Here is a 21,945-nt window from a genome sequence, read left to right as displayed (position 1 = left end):
AGTCTTCCAAATATAGCAACCACAGTGAAAAATATAGCAAAAAATTAAACTCGTCTCGTAGTTTGCTATTTATTTGCGATTTTTTTATAATCTTTGACTCTTTGATTTTAGTCTTCCAAATATAGCAACCACAGTGAAAATTATAGCAAAAAATTAAACTCGTCTCGTAGTTTGCTATTTATTTGCGATTTTTTTATAATCTTTGACTCTTTGATTTTAGTCTTCCAAATATAGCAACCACAGTGAAAAATATAGCAAAAAATTAAACTCGTCTCGTAGTTTGCTATTTATTTGCGATTTTTTTATAATCTTTGACTCTTTGATTTTAGTCTTCCAAATATAGCAACCACAGTGAAAAATATAGCAAAAAATTAAACTCGTCTCGTAGTTTGCTATTTATTTGCGATTTTTTTATAATCTTTGACTCTTTGATTTTAGTCTTCCAAATATAGCAACCACAGTGAAAATTATAGCAAAAAATTAAACTCGTCTCGTAGTTTGCTATTTATTTGCGATTTTTGTAAAATCTTTGACTGTTTGGTTTTAGTCGACCAAATATAGCAAAAAATTAAACTCATCTCGTTCTTTGCTATTTATTTGCAATTTAAAAAATAAAATATATGCTTCTTTCAGGCTTTCTAACAAGGCACTCCCTGTCCACTAGCAGCTGCTGAGCCAGTCCTGACTAAATTTCGGTACACCTTGAGGGCATTTCCATCTTATTCTGGGTTTGAAATAATTCCGTACTAAAAGGTCGCCAACCTCAACTATAAATAGCCCCCACTGGACATTGTGGAGGTTCGAGGATGAATAGGCGCGACACCTCTCCGGTCAACAAAGAGTTTGAATTAATGGGTTAAACTTAATTAGGCGTCCTGGGAGGAAGCAAAGAGCGAGATACACATTTTAACACGCAAAATATAAAATTTGCAAAAAATTAACAAAAATTGAATTCAAATTTTTATACAAATTATTTACTAGTTGAAATTGTTAATTTAAAAAAAAATCTCTTGCCATTGTTAATATCGTCAAAAGTTATCTCTCGAATTGTTTTAAAAATTCATCTTTATTAATTATTATATGTGCGAAAGTGAGTTTAAAAAAGAGTCAATACAAAAACAATCATTATTTTGTGTATAAAAATTTATTACATTTAGCTCACTCCACAATGTACACGAAAGTAAAAGTGGCAAACAGTTATGTTGTAATTTAGATACACATCATTTCAAAACAAATCCCAGAAAAAAGTTGATATTTTTCCAAGAATATATAATTATGCTCATGCCATAAAAAATATAAAAAGAAAGTACATTAATAGTTATTCCATAAACTAAATACACCTGCACTGACAATGGATTGTAATCAATAATTATTATACAGTTGCCTGTTTTATGCCCCTTCAGTGCGTAAACAGTACAATTTTGTGTTGTTAAAATCTACATATAGTTCGATTTAGTTAAAGGTGGAGGTGGAGCCAAACAAAAAAAGTTCATTTTCACGAGCTAGACTGTGGGTGGGTTTTTTTTATACATGTTTTTTTCTTTCATCTCAGTGTATTGAAGAAAATAAATAATGTCATTTTACAACAGCTACGTCTCGGTCAAAACAGAGTGAATTTCACGGAGTTGATGATTTTTTTTTACTTCAATGCTCATTTTTTACACACCATTTGAAAAGTTTATGGCAATAAATAATGAGACACAACAGTTGATATATTTAAGGCAGAGAGAGCATTTTTATATAATTTACCAGAGAGCAGTGTGTTCTTGCGCCTGCTTTAAAAATAAAAACATTTGACTTGTCATAAATAATGTGAGACTGTGTGAGATCTATATTTTGACGTACATAAAAATGTATTACTTTTTTACAGGTTTTTGTTGCTGAATAACATATTTTTATTCATTCCATTTCTGAAAAATTCTGCACCAAATTTTGGTATTCAATTTATACAGTTCAAAATCTCTTTCCGTTTACAAGTGATGCGCATATTTTTTGCACAGTTTTCGGAAAATTTGCCTGATGCAAAAAGAGAGATCATAAAAACTGTGTGCTGATATGCTTTCTGAAAATTGCTCTTGTATGTTTCCAGAGAAAAGTTCACTTTGTAGGAATTTCGTATGTTCTCACACTTCCGCCAAGATTTGAAATCAGTTTTTTTTTTAAATTTCAGATTTTTTTCTTCGAAAATTCTCACAATTAACCGATTCCGTTCCCGCCAACTCTGCAATTTGGGGCTCGTTTATTAATTTCCGTTTTTAAAACTCAGCAATAATTTTTACGTGTTTTATTGCTCGTCTCTGTTGCCGTAATTTGTCTGGTCCCAAGACGCACAGATTTTTCTACCGAGCCCCAATCGAGAAAACTGCAGCAAAGCGCGAACTTATTATTTATTCATCGTAATATTTTCTCACGCAGGCAGTCACATAATACAGAGTGATAATTTCCCGCTCTTCGCCAAAATGATATGTTTTTCCAAGCACAAAATGCGTACATACACTCTATGATTTTATTACATAATATTTATTTCAACTTTCACTCTTTCACTCTTTCATTACATGCTCTTTCACTCATCTTTCCTATTACGCTGTTTATAATTTTTCTATTAATAAATATTTACACAATCTTTAACTCATTATTTTTTCCAACATATACAACAGAATTCGCCTTTAATAATATATTATCTGATAAGTGTGTGATACATGATTTGATTATAGGTCGGGTGTAATGAACAGTGGTCTTGCTTGATAAATTCCTTTTTTTTTTGGTATACATTTATTCATTGAAAGAGGCTATCTCAGGTTTAATATACTGGGGAAACTTTTGTAAACAAATATTCATCCAGAAATAAAGTTCAAAGTCAGCAAATTCACTTTCGTTTTATCTTCAATTGCTATGAAATTTCAAATTGATACCTTTGCCAATTTTTGTACCTACTAATTCAGTCCATTATCGAGAATAGTGCAATACATTTAAGGTTTTTAATTTAATTTTTATACTCTCACGCGTCTTTGCCTCTTTTTTTTCTTCCTGAAATTTAGTTTTACGGAAAGTCACAGACGCGAGGGAATTCCTGCAACTTGTTATAGCTCAATATTCTATGCAACAAAAAAGCAGCATGTACGCACAATTTTTGCTCTCTTGGTTTTCATTCGACACTGCGGCGGTCCATTTCTTAGTTTCCACTAGTTTGATATAATATCTGACGATGAGATACCTTGACAAAAGCACACTCCTACGAACTAAATCGCGCTCGATCCACTTCTCTTCAAAAAGGACGTTTTGAATTATTGTACAAAGTCGCTGCTAAATTACTCAAAATCGTCACGTGTCACTAATTGTCATATCTCTGTTGAAAATGCAAAAACCTGAAAATTCCTTTAGCCTTTGTGTATTTCGTAAATAAGCATTTTTTTCCTGCACATGAATCTGTATGGAATATAAATAATGAGGAAAGCGCAAATATGTATCTGAGAAAAGTAAACGTGATTTGTTTGTACTAGAAACAATTAAAATGCACCATAAATAAAATGCTTCGCTTGAAGAAACAAAAACTTTTAGGCCAATTTGCTCAGTGTGTTATTTCTCTTCCTTTTTTGTTAGAAAAAACAACTGAATTTGTTTTGAAAAAAATGAGCCCAACGTGGATAATCCTTTATACACTATTAATATTTTTCTTTGGAATTTCCATCAAGCTCGAATTGACTGTAGTTTTGAAAGGAAAAGAGCTGCTGGCATGCCTTAAAATGCATTTTCTAATTAATTCACAACATTCAGCTCCTTTCCTTGCCTATAACTTAAAAAGGTTCATTACATCAAAATCAACGACGAGTGCACTTTTTTTGTTCTTTTTACTTAGAGTGCGCGTGTTTCTTGTGTGGAAGAGTGTGTGTGTCTGTGTGAAACATTTTCTTCTTCTTCTAAAACCGAGAGTCACGCCTAATCATATTCCAGCAACTTTCCCTAATCGCAAAATCGTCACTAATTTTGGTGAACGTGTGTTTGTGTGTGTGTGTCTCGCAAGTTGTATAAGCTCCTGAGCTAATTATACTTGTAATGATATATTTAACATAGCCGACGACGTGAACAGTTCATGAAGGCGTGAGTGGTGCTGACAAAGCTGTCGGTCGCCTACTCGCAGTGCTCAATATTTCGGCCAGACGCGGCGCCGTGCACCAACGGCACGTGATAGTCGCCGTCCAACGTGAAGTCGGACACGCATCCCACAAATCCTGGCCACGACTGGCTCGCTGGTAGCCGTGACGGCTCCTCGACACCACCTTTGAAAATTTGCAGTTTTCTTAGTTATCAAGGTAAATAATATTTGCAAATTAATTAACATAAATTTATCCAATGTTTCCAAGAAACGCCTTGAAAAGTGAGACTTATGCAACATCTACACAAGAATGTCAGGCAGGTTGCATTTTGTTAAAATTTAAATAATTAAAAAAGCAGGTGATTTTTTTATAATATTGTATTGTTTCAAGTTTAATTTCACACAAATTAAGACGAGAAAGTGCAATTTATTTATTTTGCTATTAAAGTCCCGTTTTTCTTTTTGAATTTCTATTAATGAGAAATAAAAATTGGAATAATAAATAATAAAAAACATAAAATATTTTTAATAATTACCTATGTAAAGTCCAGTGTCAGTATTAAGTTGCCGGAGCCGTCCTGGTGATCTCTGAGTGACCATTGGCCCATTGTCAACAATCAAAGCACCCTCCTGTTCATTTCTGAAATTAGTAATTTTTTGTTTTAATATTTGTTAAGCACTGAACGCAATTTAGAGATGAAAATCATATTCTTAAATGTTTATCAAGATTATTAAAACTAACCTTAGGGCTTTGACCCTGTGCCAGAGACCGTCATCCACCCTCGAGAAGTTGTACACAAGCAGCACTTCCCCACTTCCCAGGTTGTAGCGCAGTTCGAGCATCCCAGCCCTGACTCCGAGGGCCAGACTGTCCCCTCCGCTGGATTCACTCCTCCGACCTGACCACAACAGCAGACCTCCCGACGATTGCGTCCTGAACCTGATGTTGATGTTCAGCTTGTTGCTGACAATCCTAAATAAATTTTAATAATTTTAAATGATAATAATTTTAAAAGAAAAATATTAAAACCTTTTAATTGTCTCCTGGTCAGTGAAGTGCAAGTACGAGTGGCCAGTGAACTGCGGAATGGGCTCGTTCAGTGTTGTTTCGATGGCGATTTCTTCCACTTTCCCTGCAGGAGTGCCGCAGTGGACGTCCTTGAAGCCTTTTGGGCATTCGCAGTAGAAGAACTCGTGGTCAGGAATGCAGTGGCCACCGTTGGCGCACGGCCTGGTGGAGCAGGGATGTGCACAATTGACCACATTCATGCCGGACAGTGCCGAGGCGAGGAGTCTAATAGGCCTCGAGTTGATTTCCAACTAGAAATGAGAACAAATTTCCATAAACTTTATAAAAAAAAGGGCTCCTTCTGCTGTTTATGAATAGCAGTTTAATAAAAAATGTGATATTCCAACAATTTGGGCAAATAAACAACAATAATAAATTTGCATTTGGGATTAAAATAAAGTTTTATGTGTTTTTTTTACATAAGAAATATGAAACTAACACACAATTTAATGAAAAAAGTGGTCGTTCAATTTACTTTCCACCTATAAAATATAATTTAATAAATAAATAACAATTTATGACGTTCAAAATATGCAAATAAGTATCTAATTTTGAATTCTCTTTATCTTGTTTAATTCAAAGCAAACCTTTTGAATGCAGCCGACAAATGAGGATCTGGCCTTGGCTTTGGGCGAAACAATCTCGAGACTGGGGACGCCGCCGACGTACAAGCTCTGCGCCAACATGAGTTGAGTGAAGGCCCCGGGGGAAGAAGCGTGACTCGGTGGCTGCGTGTCTAATTGGAGCCAGGCGGAGCGGCCGGTTCTCGAGACCAGCACCTCGTGCCACGAGTGAAGACTAACCACAGTCCTGCTCCTAAGGGCACCACTTTAAATATATATCTGCGCCTTTTCTGCGTGCAAAAAACGCAACACTTGCCTCACTGTGGCCGGACCGGTGCCCAGGTCAAAGGTGAACTCGAGGTGGCCGCCCACGAGGGCCAGGGACGCGAAGTCGCCGACGCCGTCGGCGCGGCCGCCGTTGTACAACAGCAGGCCGTCGGCCGATTCCGGCTTGAAGACCAGCCGGATTTCCAGCCAGGAAAGGGCGCTGCTGCCCAAACCTTCGTAACGCAGGAAACTGGAGCCGTTAAAAGATGGCACCTGCAAAAAAGTTTTAATTGAATTAAAAACGCTTTCAATGTGGGACTTTTGCAATAAATTTCATAATATCCAGTAATTGTAGAATACTAGAAATTATTTTATTATAAAAATTACAATAATAATAATAATATTGATACATTATTTTTATTTTTATTCACAATTATCATATGGCCTGCAGAATATTTTACCAATAATTGTATTATAACGATTTATAATAATTAAAATTTGAAGATGTAATAATTCAAGAAACTAGAAATTTTTAAATACTCTTATTTTATTTATTCTCATTTTATTCAGCGTTAATCAGACTTATATACTTTTGCACTGTTTTGAACTAATAGCAGTGCACTTATGGTTAGTGTAAATAATTTCAATTTAAATAAAAATCAATTTTTTGAATTTATTGTACATTTAACCTTCATATAAAATTCCATAATAAACACTGTAAACTCCTCTTCTAAGCAATATTCAAGAAAACTTTGTAAGCCAAATTGTGCAAAAAGGTTTTCGCCAGACAGACTTTGCTCTGCTCTTTAGAAGTTATAAGTTAAGTACGCGCAGGCTTTAGCTTTACCCATTTCCTAAGCAAATCATCTCTATGGAGAGATGAGCAAGTTGCCGCGATAATCCGTCTTCGGTGCAACTTTTTCGATTACGTTCGACCCGTTTTGTGGTTGCGAAACAAAACCGCACACCCTCTCTACTCAGCTATCTATGCTGTTTGTTCCAAACAATGGAAACTTCGGAAGAGAGATAAAAGTAGCTCTCCCTGAAGAACATAAGCAGTGTGCAGGACTCTACCAATTGGAGATTGGACTGTTTTTCTACATAATTTTTTCAACTGTACCGATTAAGAAATAAAAACCGCCAAATTTTAAGTCACTTCCACTCATGCTTTTAAGACTCATGGTGGTTGGAGTACAAATGCTGATTGAAAATAATTAACTGGAATAAAATATTTTTTTATTATTGCAGTTTAATGATTCAAACAAAATTTAACGAAAGCAAATATGTAAAAAGCATTATTTTGTGAAATATGAATTTTTAATTTACTTATAATGCGCAAAATTTTTCGTATAATAATTATTTCTCAAATATAAAATTTTATACTGTATTATTTTCAAATTCTGAGCTATACCAAAAGAAAAAGGCGATTTTTTAAGTTGGATAATTGAAAATGTACACGTTTTCATTAATGAGATTGTTATTAGAGATGATAATTCATTTTAACAATGTTTAACAATATAAATTATAAAATAAAACACTCACTTGTAGTTCAAGTCGCTGTTCGCAGTAGGTGCCTGTATAGCCAAGCGGACAAAGGCAGGACGCGTCCACAGCAGTTGCACCCAATGAAGAGGTCGCAATTATTTCGCCCGTGGAAACGCATTTGCCGCCGTGTTGACAAGTCAAACGACTGCACGCGTCCGAACTGCACTCCTCTGCAACAAAGAAAAACGTTTTTAAATCTGCAATAAATGTACCAAAAAAGTGGAGAATTAAATTAAATATATTTCAATGAGAAAATCAGCAATTAAATAATTTAAATTAACATTGTGTGAATTATTGGTTGATATAATTTAGTCTGATTTGTATTTTCTCTTCCACGTTCAAAGCAATTCGATCCCAGGAAAACAACCAAATAAAAATCCCTCAATACAATAAATTCATAATACAAAATCAAACTGGAGAAATAAACCAGTGGATAAAATTTTTCAATTCTAAAAAAAAAAACGCGCCCTTAATTGTATAATTCTATAACTTCCTGCACGATTATGCAAAAATATTCAAATTGAAATTGCAACGCTGAAGACGCCGACCGTTTACATCACAAAAAGAAGAAATCTGAACCACTTTTTTCCACAAATTAATCCACCTTCACTCCTCTGGAGAAAACGGAAAAGTGGCGACGAATTAGCTGCGTTGCTGAAAAAAACGGCCCGATTCTGGCTGGGTTTTGGTGCGCGACGAGGCTTCATTAGAGAGCGCGCGCGGTGCCTCAAAATGGTTAAAATATGTGAGGCCGTAGACGCACAGGACAGACACGGGGCCGCAGCCAAAGGCGTTAATTACTCGAGCCACTCGAGGACACAACGCGAAATTAAAACCGGCGTTCTCTCGCCTCCTTTTCCATCTGGCCTGAAATACGAGAGGGCCGCCCTAAATAGAGCTGCCAGTGGCAAATTACAAACGTAAGCACCTGTGAGTCGACTCAAACTATTCCCGTTGGACAATTTAATAAAAAAAAGTAAATATAATTAAAATACAAGGCTCACATAAATTTTTTGAAATATTTTAACCGTTCGTCTAATTTATATCACCAGAAAAAGCTATTTTTAATTAATAATTATTATTTTCCGTTTTAATGTCTCATGCAAAACAAGGAAATTAAAAAAATTCAACTCTTTTTTAAAAAAAAGCGCTAATTTTTTTTATATAAGAATAAATAATAATAATTATATTCAGAAAGAAATCAATCTTAAAATAAAAGAAGTCTTCCAAGAAGGCAATTTTTAGCTCTATTCACCAACCATTTAGATTGTTCTAAAAGTTTGTGCAGCTTTTTCCGACTGATTGTGAGTTTATATTGCGAAAAATCTTTTAACACATGGTAAAGAGCGTCTGGAGAGGAATCAACGGCAATGTATATCCTTGGGAGGATTGTCAGCTCAGACGTCGGCGGGGGCACTTGGCGCGAGAGTCACTCTCAGATTGGCAAATCCTCTCGAGAATATTGGGCTCGGCTGCGTGTTATCGCGATGAGCCAAATAAATCCATCCAACCAGGCCTGCATTAAAGAGAGTCAAAGCGAGTTTTGCCTCTCGGCGAATGTGGCGCGTGATTATTTTAATGCGTCTCCCATCGCCATCGCTCGCGGCAGAAATAGAATGGAACGTTCAACGTGCGTATTAACGACCGACGACGACGACTGCGAGTGAAATTGCCTCGGCGCTCTCTGGAGATCTTATTATACATGAGGACATCGTCATCATCAGAAAGGCACTCTGGTGACGACCATGATTATTGTGCGAAGAGAAAATACTCGTCGCTCGCAACCCTCGAGGATTTCCTTTCAACGTTCAATTCAACTCGTTTAAATTAATTGCAAAGTTTGCAATGAATTTATAGAATCAAGTTTTAATTAAAGTTGACAACACTGATTATTGTTAAAAATCATTAATCATGATTGCTTAAGAACTTACAGCACATTGATCTAATCCTTAAAGTTTGTTATCATTCACGTCAGCTTTTGTAAAAAGGATAATACAAATAAATTTAAAATTAAATTTTTTACTATCGCAGAATAAAATAAATGTTTATTTTATTTATCATAATATTAAATCTTTTTTGACATTTTTATAATTTTCAACATTATTTAATTAAAAATAATAGTTTTATACAACTTTTTACTAAGTAAGAATGACACTTTTGAGTCAGCATAATGAAGTTTTTAATTTATTTTTATTTTTATTTTTTTTTGTATAGCTTTAAATATTGTTATTAATTACTTTGAGCACAGATGCAATTTTGTATTTGTTGGATCCTGCAGAATTTAGTAGGTGTGACGTGAGTGTTTAAATACAAGAAAGCATTTACAAACATTATGGAAGTAAAAAATTATTCAATATTTAAGCGCCATGTTTCTCTATTTTTATAAGTAAAATTGCGTCATTAAATTGATACTTGACGATTTCCTAGGCAACCAGGAATCGCAAAACAAATAATGGATCGTTAAAACAATGTACTTGACAATATTCAATGCTTGCAAAAAGCAAACTTTTTTTCTATAAATCTGCTCGCACATTCATCATCCATCGACTCACAATGGCAGGCCGTGTGTTTTGCGCGTCGAGAGCGATTTAAGACCCACTTGCGAATTCAATACGTTGGCAGGAATGGCGCCCAGCTATATGAATATTGGCGCCCCGTTGCCTCCCTCGCGCTATCTGTGCCGACGGCGAGCACCTGCCGCGATTCTCACCTTCCATTTGAATTATTCTGCTGTGAGCAGATGAAATCAAACGTGCGCCGACTTCATGCATGTCAATATGGATTCGAGGGCAGATGGGTTTGCATATTTACATGTTATGGGAAGGATGAATTTCATTCGCGTGGAAATTGCAAAGAAGCACATTGAGGATGAGCAATAGAAGCTCATTCTGGAAGAAGCAGATTTCAAATTGATACCTTCTTGCTCTATTTCGTAGCAATTTTCCAAACCAGTGACTAGGGTTAATAGTGCCAAACGATATTGAGTTCTTGGAAGTTTTCTGTATTTTCATTGCTCAATGAAAAATTTTATGTAATAAATATTAATATTACACAGTAATTGATTTATATTTAGCTAAAAAAAACTTATTAAAATCATCATATCTTTATTATTGTCAAATTTTGACAGATATTTTTAGAGCCTACAGCAATAATTTTTTATTAATTTCTAATAAATTACTTTCTATTATTTTATGAACTATTAAGAATTTATATCTACAAAAATCTCAATGAACATTGTTTAAAAACAGATGTAAATTAATTTAAATTTTTATTGTAAAAACCAATTTAATTTCGTAATAAATGAATAAAATATATTAAAATGCGATTTAATTATGGTTAAAAATTCAATTTAAAAAAGAAACTAGATAAAATTGATACTAAATAAAATTATTAAAATTATTTAATAGATTATGCACTCACCAATATCAAATCCTTGTGATGCGTCGCCGAGGGGCGCGAGTCCGAACCCATAGACATGGTCGTTGAGCTCCAGGTGTCTTATGCAGCCCCTGAAGCCCTCCGAGGCACCCAGTTTGGCCGCCAGCCCGGTCGTGTTGCCAGGCCCGCCCACGAAGAGCGGCTCGCGGAAAGTGATGCGTGAAAACAGACCCTGCGCGAGTTCAAACGTTAGTTGGCTCGTGTGTCATTTCAGGTGGAAAAGTATAGGGGCCTCCAGGCTGCTAAGAGGGAGAGCCCCGAATAAAAGTGTGCATCACATTCATGTATTTTTAACAGGCACAAAACGTGGGCAGTCACCTTTGATCTTCCCTGGACGTGTTTTCCGCCGTTCAGCTGCAGCCACGCGTCCCACCTGTGCCTGTAGAGCGTCAGTTTGTTCCACTGGTTGAGCAGCACTGGCTCGGGCGATCGAACGCCGCCTTCCCCGGACCCACAGTCAAATCTGCGTGAAATGTCAAATTGTTTCGATTTTACAAATTATTGCAGCAAGAAATAAAAATTTTATTTCCAATTTTCTATGAAAAAAATTATGAATTTTATTATTTTGGTAAGAAACGGCTCTGTTTTTCAGCAATAATTTATAAATTCATCTTATTGTTCCTCTAATAACGCATCCTCAAAACGCAACCTGTTTAGCATATATGTCGTGCGAGTTGCCTAATATCTATTTCTAATTCTGCAATAGTGATTTTGAAAGAACACAGAGCTCCAGATAATTGATGCAAATTACCTGAATTCAAGGAAAGAGTCGACGAGCACGAGAGCCAGAAAGTCACCGGCCATGTCGTCCCTCTCGGCGGCCAGCAGGAGGACGCCGTCGGTGGTCTCAGGTTTGAACTCCAGAGTCACCTGCACATCTTTGTAGGCCCCCCTCAGGGCGGGAAAGGCCAAGAAGCTCTGGCCAGAGAAACGTGCGATGCGCGGCGCTTCCAGAGTGTCTGAAACAGATAATAAATTTTAATTAAAAAAAAATGTTCGATTAATATAAAAATAAAAATTATTTATTCATTTGTATGCAAATTAGTGTATATCTCATATCTGTGGCGGCCAAAACAAACGTTTTTGAAAATGAATGGCCCTCCCACCGCATTCCAGCGTCTCCAATGTCTTATTATTCCGTCTGCCTCAGCGATAATTCATTAGCTAAATGGCTGTCACGGCTGAAAGCAGCCTAACCGCCAATCGCAAACTTGGGCCGAAAACAAAAGCTCGCACAAATGGGCCCGCTCTCTGTCTCGCTCTCCAAATAATGCTTTAATGCGTCCGTGAAGAGGAGACTGGCGCGGGTGAATCTCAATTCGATATTAACGTTGTTTGTTCTGACTGCGAAGAGTCGAGTTGGTGAGAAGGGTGAGTGAGAATGAAAGGAAAACCGAGTCCTTTTGCATGGACCAGAAACTCTCAACGCGGGCCGGCTCGCAATCAGAGCTGGGTGGCAATAACACGTTGAGTGTCCAAATTTGCATGCAACTTGATACGAGAAGATGAGCCAGGGCAAAATTCCTTATTTCGGCATTATTATTTTTTAATGTATGCTAGTAAGTTAATAAACTTATTATCAATTCAATTCTTACCATTCAAAGAATAAAATATACTTTATTAATTAAAATAAATTAGAGTTTAGTAAAAAAAATGACAGTTCTTAGTCCCAAATAAATCAGTTTATAGCTAAAAATAATACCGACAGTTTTATTTTTTATTGCAATATTTTTTTCCTAATAAATTAATGTATATTTTTAGTAAAATAATGCATGGCCAGCTTCAGAGAGGGTCCCCTCGAAGAGACAAATTGAAATTGAGCAAGTGGGTTTGTATGTAGATACAATGCTGCGGAGCATTCTCTGGAAAACTCGATTGCATTACGAGCGGACGCGTTAATCTGTGACATGAACATACGCAGCGCCAACAAGCTCATCCCCAGCCCAGCAGAAATCTCCCAACAGGCCTCGCCGGACGTATTTATTCGCCAAAACGCAGCGCCGTCAGTTTCACTTCATTATATATATTTGCACGCTTTGCAAATTGCGTGTCCGTGCAAAGCTGGGAAGCGGAAGGGAACTGTTTTGCTAATGAGGAGCGCCAGCCATTCGCAAAATAACGAAATCATTCTGGTTGCCCGAGTGATTTACGCCGAATCAGAAAGCAAACAATCGTAAGAGTAAATTGTTCCAAACAACAAAGCAAAATTTGTTCACCAGAGAGTTTGCTTTGCTTTGTTAATGAATAAACATTCTATATTTATAATCTCTCGGGAGGAACATTCATATTTTATAATTTACGGACGCATAGAGTCGGCAAAAGTGAGACGAGAAGTGAATGGGTTCAATCAAATTCCGAATGAACGTGATGAAATCCAATCCGAAGAAAGGACGAGTCTCCAGCGAGCACCTTTATTAAATTTTTATCAGCTGCGCAAACACCCGGAAAGGCCATTCTTCTCGGCTATAATTCTGAGCTGACATTTTCGTCGGGTGTCCCCTTAATTATGGAAAGACGTCGGCACGCGAAGAAAGACGGGGGCGAATAATTTAGCCCGAAGGTGCCGCGCATCGCATAATTACATGACTGGTGACATGATTAATTAAATTCCGCGGATATTTATCGTACGCTTGGCTTAGGAATGTTGAAATGATTCAAGTCAGCCGAGTCGCTAATTAAAATTGATCGCAAACGTCAAACTTTAAATTGTCACAAACGTTATAATGGTAAAACAATCGTAGTAATTTTAATGTTCAGAGGAGGGATTGCAAAATTTTATGCAGCTTCATTTTATTAAATTAAAGATTGAAATTAAACAAGGAGTAAAACGCGTGTATCTTTTAATTCAATTAAAATGATGAGGGAAAGAAACAATAAAACCTTATCTGCAATTGTTGTTAATTGATACGAAAACTAAATTAATTAATTAATTATATAAAACTGGAAGTATTTTGTCATAAGCCAAAAATTCACTTATTTCGGAAAATGTATCCTTTTATCATTCCTGAAAGGCAAAGGGCACATAATCCATGACAAAAGATGGTCAATCTAGGAAATTCGTCCAAAATTTGAATTAAAAATGTGCCAAATTCTTTTAATCCAGTCATTATAATGCAGAGAGGGATTTGAAACGACGCAGCGGCAAAGGGCAAAATGTCGTGCGCGGACTGTTTTGCAAGGCAACAAGGGAAAGTTTGTCGGTTCTCGCTCGCAGATTTGGCTCGGCAAACATGCAAAATAATGCTGCTGCGCCGGCCCATTAGCATAATTGCGCCTCCGCAGAGCCAAATTCGACGCAAAGCACGGCGGAAAATTTATTCGCGAGTGCAGCGAACAGCGCTAAAGATGAAAGACGCCCGACTTAATTCCATTAAAGATATAAAGACAGGCGCACAAATAAACACACACGTCTCTCGTTGGTTTACATGCTTGTTCGCCCTCATGCACAAATAACCTGAACACGACGGTCTGTGCAGCTTTCAAGACGAAATAGGACACACCCTTATCGGTTAAGTGCTGAAGCGTGACCGAGAGATTTCGTCTCCCGCATAAATAATGATGATGTTTGCGCGCATTAAGGTGCATCTTGCCGTAGAAGTGCAGCTGCTCGCCTATTTATTTATGCCGAGATTTGCATGCGCTGCGGAAGCACGTGAAATTATTTACCTCTTGCTGACGCGAACTGCACCGTGATTTATGCATTATTTATAACCGGGTTGGACGGGTTGGAAAACGCAAACGCTAGTCCATTCGAGTGGAAAGAGCGTTCTTGGGGAAAATCGCTATTTTGCTGTGAATTTTGTGACTGAATCAGAAGATGTTTATTTAAAGATTTCCAATTATTTTAATTCGTTTCGGCAAGTAAATTTTCTGATTGCGCTGTGGGAGTTTTAGACAATTGTACAAAATTTTATTCACCCTTTTACCAAAAACATGATATACACTTTTATAAAACAAAGAAAAACAAATTATTTTGGAGGAAGCTCATTTCCTCTATCCGGAAATTCAGAGCAGAGCTTATTTATTTAAATTAAGCTGAATTTAATGAGCAAAAAGTGAAATTTTAAATATTATACACAAATTAAAATTCATCTGGGCGCTACAAAAACTGCTGTCAATGGTTCACTTTAATTTTGTCATACAAAGATTATTTATTAATAACATTCTTTATTTTTCATTTTCTCCTTTTCAACGAGGACAGTTGGATGTTTTCGGCCAATTTGAGAATTTTGTGATTTTTTTTCTGTAGTTTTTCCCCCTCCTTTCCTGCTCAGAGTATTATTCTGCAGTATCACGCCTTATAACTTAATATGGGGTAGAAATAATGATATTAAAAGTTTAATTTTTGTCTTTATCACATAAATTAAATAACAATTTTATTCATATTTCGCTTTAAAATCTTTTAAAATTTAAATTATAAATTGTACTTTTGTTTTAATTTATAAATAATCAGTTCCAATGCAATTAATTGTTTTTCTAGGATCATTTTAATAATTATATCTCAGTCCACACCAAATTTATAAAATTGAAAAGATAGGCAGGACATTTAAGCACAAAGTTTCCACCATTTAAAAGCGCAAACAAGATGCTTGACATAAAAACGCGATGCAGCTGCAGAGCAATAAAAGTTCCTCCGTCCTGCCCTAGCCCCATCTTATCGTAGTGAGCCTTCCCTTCGCCTTTCTCGTTCTCTCCAGGGCAGTTTCCATAACGAATGTGCACTCATTCCCGGCCATTTTTTCCTCGGCATTCTTCCCCTGCGCGGCGAGCACGTCATTACGTGCGACGCGAAAAGAAGTGCGAGGGAGCAAATAGCACAGGTGGGGTCCCGGCCACACTCGACTTTCGTTCTATTTTTTTTTCTTATGGCCCTGCAGTCGCTTCGAGGGGGGCGAATAACGGATTGCCGAGGAGTGGCTGCGAAATTAGATACAGACCTAGCTTGGCTTGGCTAAATTGCGAAATGATTCACAGCTGCCACCGAGAGCTGCTGGATCACCAATTACTCAGGCGGAAAAATGCATTTGTACTCCGCCGAGACAATCCCCTTTATCTTACAGGCCGCGCCCTTTCAATTTGAACTCACTTTTTTCTCCTCGCTGAGCTTGGATTATTTTCTGACTAAATTGAGAAATAATATATCCGGCCTAGATTGCGGAATAGGGGATTTGAAATGATTTAATTCGCTTAAAGGAATTGGAGCTTTTGAAAAAGAAGCATAAAAAAGGATTATCATGATTGCCAATTTTAACCGAACTATAAAATAAAAAGCTGATTAAACCTGAACAACTAGAAAAAAGATCCCATTTTGAGTTTCGGAAAGTTTGTAAACAACTGTGGCCACTAGAGACATTTTGAACTTTTTATTTTTCTAGTTTGCGAAATTCTCCTGATGCTCTTCCTCAAGCGACCTTTGCGTCAGCGATCCGGTTTGACTGACAAACTTTCCAAAGTGGCTGAAAACTGCCGAAAAATTAATGCGCGGTCTAATTTCCCTTGAGGAAACGTCTTGCGCGTCTTCTTTTCAACCTTGCGAATTCACCTGCGAACCGCAAGTATAAGAAGCAAAAGCTGGTATTTGCGTGAGTCTCTCTCGAAATGCTATACTCGCTGAGCACATATGAGTTTTCGTCCGTCCTTTCGGGGAGGATTCTCGTTTGGAGAAAAGCAAAGCAGACTCTCGGGAATGAATTTCGGAGGGAAATGAAAATGAGTCAGTCACGCGAGCTGGCAAAATCAATGCCGAGAGACCCTCGCCGTGGCCGAAAAATATATTTAATCTTCCGACTTCTTCCTCCCTCGCAAAGCAAACTTTCAAGCAGAAGTGCATTTTACTTAAAGAAACGGGCCGGGGACTCTGGAGTGACAGGGAGAGGGAAAAAAGCGGAGCATAAATCCTAACTTTTTTTTCAACGCTCGGAAGTTGACACGAAAAATATAAATGAAGGTTTTTTCTTTGGATCTGAACAAGCAAATTAATCATTCAACCGAGCAGTGAGATTCTTTTGAGGTAGTAAAGAATCAGGAGCACGTAATAAAGTCGAGAGGAAAATTTCATCCGACGCTTTAATAATAAATGCGAAAAGGAGATTGGATGAGGCGTGAGTTTCTGCTCCTCTTGCTAAATCATCACGACGGCTACAATTTAGATTACTATACGTGATCTCCGGTAAAGTTAATACTTCTCCAATTTTACCTCCAAAGAGCGGAATTTCTATTTAGCAGAATCATTATTTCTCTAATTGAGCTCTGTGGAATCGCAAGTTGTACATTAGCGCGGCTAATTAAATTTACTCAAGAGTTTCAGATGAGTGACGATTAAAATCTAGATTTTATGCAAATTCGCTCGTTCACTACTGCGCGCAAAGTTCCTTTTGAATCACGCTAATCATCTCTCACTCCACCCGCCTTACACGCAGTTTTAAAGTCGCCCACGCGCGAATCTCTTAATTACCTTGCAAACTTTCGGCTGCGAATTGCGTGCGTGGGCCGCTATTTGCTAGTTTTAAGTCCGCTCGAGTATCTACGGCAGCCATCTTTCTTCATTCTGTCGCCTTCGTCTCGGCAAGAGAGACGCGAGATTGCGTGCACTAAATCACAGAGTCGGAATATAGGGGTGCGTGCCTGACACGTCACATGAGTTTGGGGATTTGCCCTGGGACAATGGCGAAGAGAAAGTAAAATTAGTACGGCCTTTGACACCCTTTCACTCCGTGTCAAATTCTCATGCACAGAAAAAAGGGAAGTGAAGAGATGGGGCTTTTCCTCGCTGTAAAAATGCACTACAGCAGAGTTGGTGTTTAAATGAAAATATTACCTCATTAAAAAATAAATTATTGCAGCAATATTTGAACCAGTATAGGCTGAATGAATGAAATCACAAATTGAAACAGAATTTAAAAGGACTGATCTGGAATAATAAAAGCCTGAATTGCGAGGCTAAAATCAAAGACGAAACATAATTTGAGCTGCAGTTTTTTGCCAGGAGTAAGAGCAAAAAAAGAACAAAGAAAGCGGCATTCGGAAGTATCTAAATGCAAGCTTTCATCATCCAAAGAAAAAGAAAAATGTCCAAACAACTTGATTATTGCTATTTTCGTTATGTATCTTGTTATTGTAAATTTGTATGTATAATTCTCATCTTTTCTCTCAATTATATTAACTTGTATAATTTTGAATGTATAAATGATGTATCCCGTTATGGGCAGCAATTGCCATTGTGATAGATCAATAAACACAATTTGCAACTAAAAATTGCTTTTATTCGAATACAAAACGGCTGTACCAGTTCTGGTCAAATTTTAACATAAATATTCAAATCTTAAAACTAGAGATTCAAATTTTTATGTTAACATGTAATTGTTGTTGATTTTTGCTGATTTTTTCCATTTTCTTGGCCATGAAATAAGGTCGCAGACCGTGACTGAAACTGGTTTTTGAATGAAAACAATTTTTACAACGAGGAAAAGCCCAAACTCTTTTCATCCATGATCAACTCCTCGAGTGTTAATTTCTTCAACCAGTAAAAATGTCTCAAAAATAATGCCCTTAATAGGCTATGCTTCTTTTTCTTTTTTAATAATTAAAAATTTTCAAAATTTGTATCGTTAATTTTACCTGAACAAATTGCACGTGCGACCTGTCCCTGGTGTGAAATATCACAGTATCACTTGGGAAGTCATAAAAGATAAAATTATAAATACTTCATTAAAAAAACTTTTCCTCTGTAATTGATTTTCAAAATAAATATTTTATCATTATTACTGCAGTTTTTTATCTGTCCAATTGTTACATCGCATTGTTGTTTATATTAAATTTTTTCAAACAATTTGAAATTTGTACCTCCATTATTGTAGGTAAAAACTTATTCAGAATCAACCTTCTTAAAAATATAATTAACTTGTATTGCTTTGGTGCCTTGTTTGGTTTAGCAATTAATTATCAACCGATAGCAAAGGTTCAATTAAACTCAACTGCGTGGATGAAGCGGTGGATTGAGCTCGAATCGCGGTTTCCAATTTGAGCCTTTGCTTCAAATAGAGCCGCCTACGCACCAGCAAAAGGTCTCTCTTTGCGGAGTGAGTGACGCACGCAGAAGCAGTCAAAGTGCCCAACCGACGATTCTCATCGCCAGAGCAAAGACTGCTCAAGAGAAACTGCCCGAATAATAAAAGAAAGTTCCTTCTTGTCTCGCTCTTTTTGTTTCGGCCAGTGCTGGCGGCTGGGCAGAAGTGCCCCATCAATTTTAAGGTCTCCACGTATGTAGGACGAGAGACGCAACAACTATTTGAACGCCGGGCCAAACTATAAGAGCGGAGGCGGAGCGGCCTGAAGTTTGATCAGATCTAATGGCCTCTGTCTTTGGCCCTGATATAAACGCAATGTGAAAGCCACAGGCGAAATTTATCGCAAGTGAGCATGTCGAGGAGAACATGATGAGCTCAAGTCAAGCTGCAAATGGTTCAATTTTTACATATTTATTCATTAAAAATGAATCGAATCAGAAAAAACCTGCTGAAAATTTCTGGTCTGAGAGAAACATTTTTGATTATTTTTTTTTTATACGCCGAGAGGTTTTATTTTCCACTCAGAAAGCAATTTTATTTTATGAATAACAGGAAAATAAATTAAAAATTCTTTGCTTTACTCAATTGAATTGAAAAAAAAAAAATCGTCGTCTTTGCAGATGAAGAAATCATTCAGAGTTTTTTTCTCATCCGCGAGACGCCGGGTGACGTTGGCAGAGAGTCAATATTTAAGAAGCGTCACAATTTCGCTTCATTCAGCCGACAAATTGGCTGACACGGCAAATGACGGCGAGTGCCGTTGCGCCGGGGCTCTGATCAAACACTTAGCCTATTTAGTATGTAGATGAGGGCGGCGTCGGCCGGGGGTGCACACACGTCCATGAATATAAATTGAATCAGCAGGACGGATGAGCTGCTTGGAACACGGCCTGATTGCCGTGGCCGGCCGGCCGGCCGCCAGCCACTCACACCTTGTTAATGTGCATTGTTGTCGACAGCGAGGCGGCAGGTCGCCTCCGAAGCTCGGGTGCAGCGACAAGTAAAAAACTTCACAAACAATCTATTGACTGTGTTCCGATTAATCATGAATTATATGTTTGGGCCAATGTTAGCTCAGGCCTCGCAGAGTTAATTAATTAATACAATCTGCTTGTGAAAACATTTCAATAATTATAATTAGCGAGGAAAACTGTCCTCATTCAAATTTTCCACTTTTTGTGTGAAAAATATTAAAAAACAAAATATTTTGATGTCAGAATAAAATTAATTAAGTTATAATCGAATTAAATACAGCCATGATGAACTGATCAAAAATCAAAAATTTACTACACCAATTGGTATTCAAATGGAAAAACAGAAAAGTTATTTAAATTTTAACTTTTTATTCATTTTTGTAAATTTAGTTTGAAAATTTGAATGAACAATATTTGATATATTTTTTATTTTTCCATTTAAAGTATTTAAATTTTGCTTGTATTCTAAAAGAGAGGCCAAATATTAAAAAAGTTTTGGCAGCAGGCGATCCGACAAAAACTGCCACCGTTTTTCGCTAATAATAATAAACTTTTTACAGAGCACCAGTTTCGGCGGATTTTAAAATACACGGCGTGCAACGAGAAGGAAAGTTTGTGCTAACTAGCGAGTTGTTTAAATGGTCGGCCATAATGACGAATACCGAGCGAGAGTTTTATCGAGACGAAACAAAAAACAGTTTAATGTTCTCATTCTCTCGCGAAAACACTCTCGCGTGTGTTGCTTTCTCGCTTTTTCTCCGGATTGATATTTACAGCCCCTTTCGAAAGTTAAATGCGTACGAATGAATTCACCCGTCGCCAAATCCCCTGTCGCTTGGCGTATGCTAAAAAAAAAGTATGTAGACGCAAGAGAGAGTGAGAATGAAATGAAGGGAGAAATAATGCTGGGCTGGAAATACAATATCACGAGTAATACGATTATTCTGGTAACATTGGTTCGCTGGTATCGGATTCTTCTTTCATTACACCTTACAGCCTTTTTTTTGTTTGATTTTCATTTATAGAAAGGATAAGAAAGATGTAATTAGAGCATGTGCACAAATGACTAATCAAATTCTTTATAAATTAATGAATGAGTAGAAAAAAATTAAACCACAAGGATTTTTCAGATTAATTTTAATGTTATCAATAAACTATTGCTTTTTTTATGCTCATAGCTCATAGTTTTTGTTTATTTTGAAAGGCTACAAAATGTAAATAATTGAAACTCTTAAAAATTACTGCAATCACATTATTTATAAATAAGAAACAAAATTTAAATTTGATTATTTAAATCTATTCCTCAACCTCAACATTACAATATTTTAAAATTTTCATGGAGAAAATTAAAAGGATTAAATAAAAAAAATGTAATAAAATTAATTAGAATTAAAAAAATAATTTAATTCTTTTTATTAAATACCAACGGTATACAGACACATATACATGAATATTAATTGTTTATGCATATAATAATAGTAAAAACTGAAGAGGTAGTAATTGCACTAAACTTTCATAGAAGCTGCTTTAGTTAGTGTTAAGTCACTCTTTTTACATTCGAATAGGTGATACATTCCAATTTGTTCACCACATTTTATACATTTACAGTTTTTGTTTGCTGCACAGTGGTAATCTTTATTTTCACATAACAAATGATGAAAACCATGGCAAGCATACCTCGTAAAAAGGTGCCGATCTTTAAAGTTAGTCTCTTTCCATTTATTTTCAGTCATTGCAGGAGTGTTGTAAAAAAATAATAATTAAGTAATTTAATTCATAATTATTAAATTTTATTGTTGTAATGGTAGTGCAGGATTTTTTAGTGGTCAAAGGAAATAAAAATACTTCATCATGAAGAAAGAACGAAACGCAGGCAATTTTTCAACGAAATCCTCACGTACGTTCGCATTCAAATGAGAACGCGAATCCC

The 21,945-nt window shown here is 36.5% G+C and overlaps 1 protein-coding gene across 1 annotated transcript in view; it reads right to left on the bottom strand.

Moving 5' to 3' along the window:
- Nucleotides 1–1,161: 1,161 nt before the first annotated feature.
- Nucleotides 1,162–21,945, bottom strand: part of LOC132195365 (pikachurin) — a 97,220-nt gene continuing 76,436 nt past the window's right edge. The window contains exons 4-13 of the mRNA XM_059617309.1: nt 11,727–11,934; nt 11,294–11,438; nt 10,958–11,147; nt 7,535–7,707; nt 6,042–6,265; nt 5,750–5,978; nt 5,124–5,413; nt 4,836–5,066; nt 4,630–4,733; nt 1,162–4,277 (exon numbers count right to left, since the gene is read on the bottom strand). Coding sequence (XP_059473292.1) covers nt 4,129–4,277; nt 4,630–4,733; nt 4,836–5,066; nt 5,124–5,413; nt 5,750–5,978; nt 6,042–6,265; nt 7,535–7,707; nt 10,958–11,147; nt 11,294–11,438; nt 11,727–11,934 — 1,943 coding nt within the window. The 3' untranslated portion in view covers nt 1,162–4,128. The remainder of the gene's footprint in view (nt 4,278–4,629; nt 4,734–4,835; nt 5,067–5,123; nt 5,414–5,749; nt 5,979–6,041; nt 6,266–7,534; nt 7,708–10,957; nt 11,148–11,293; nt 11,439–11,726; nt 11,935–21,945) is intronic.

Source organism: Neocloeon triangulifer, unplaced genomic scaffold (assembly GCF_031216515.1).
Source record: "Neocloeon triangulifer isolate White Clay Creek 2 clone unplaced genomic scaffold, ASM3121651v1 ptg000009l, whole genome shotgun sequence".
NCBI classification, from domain to species: domain Eukaryota; kingdom Metazoa; phylum Arthropoda; class Insecta; order Ephemeroptera; family Baetidae; genus Neocloeon; species Neocloeon triangulifer.
Note: the sequence above shows the minus strand (reverse complement) of the source record. Positions and strands in the feature narration are given on the sequence as shown.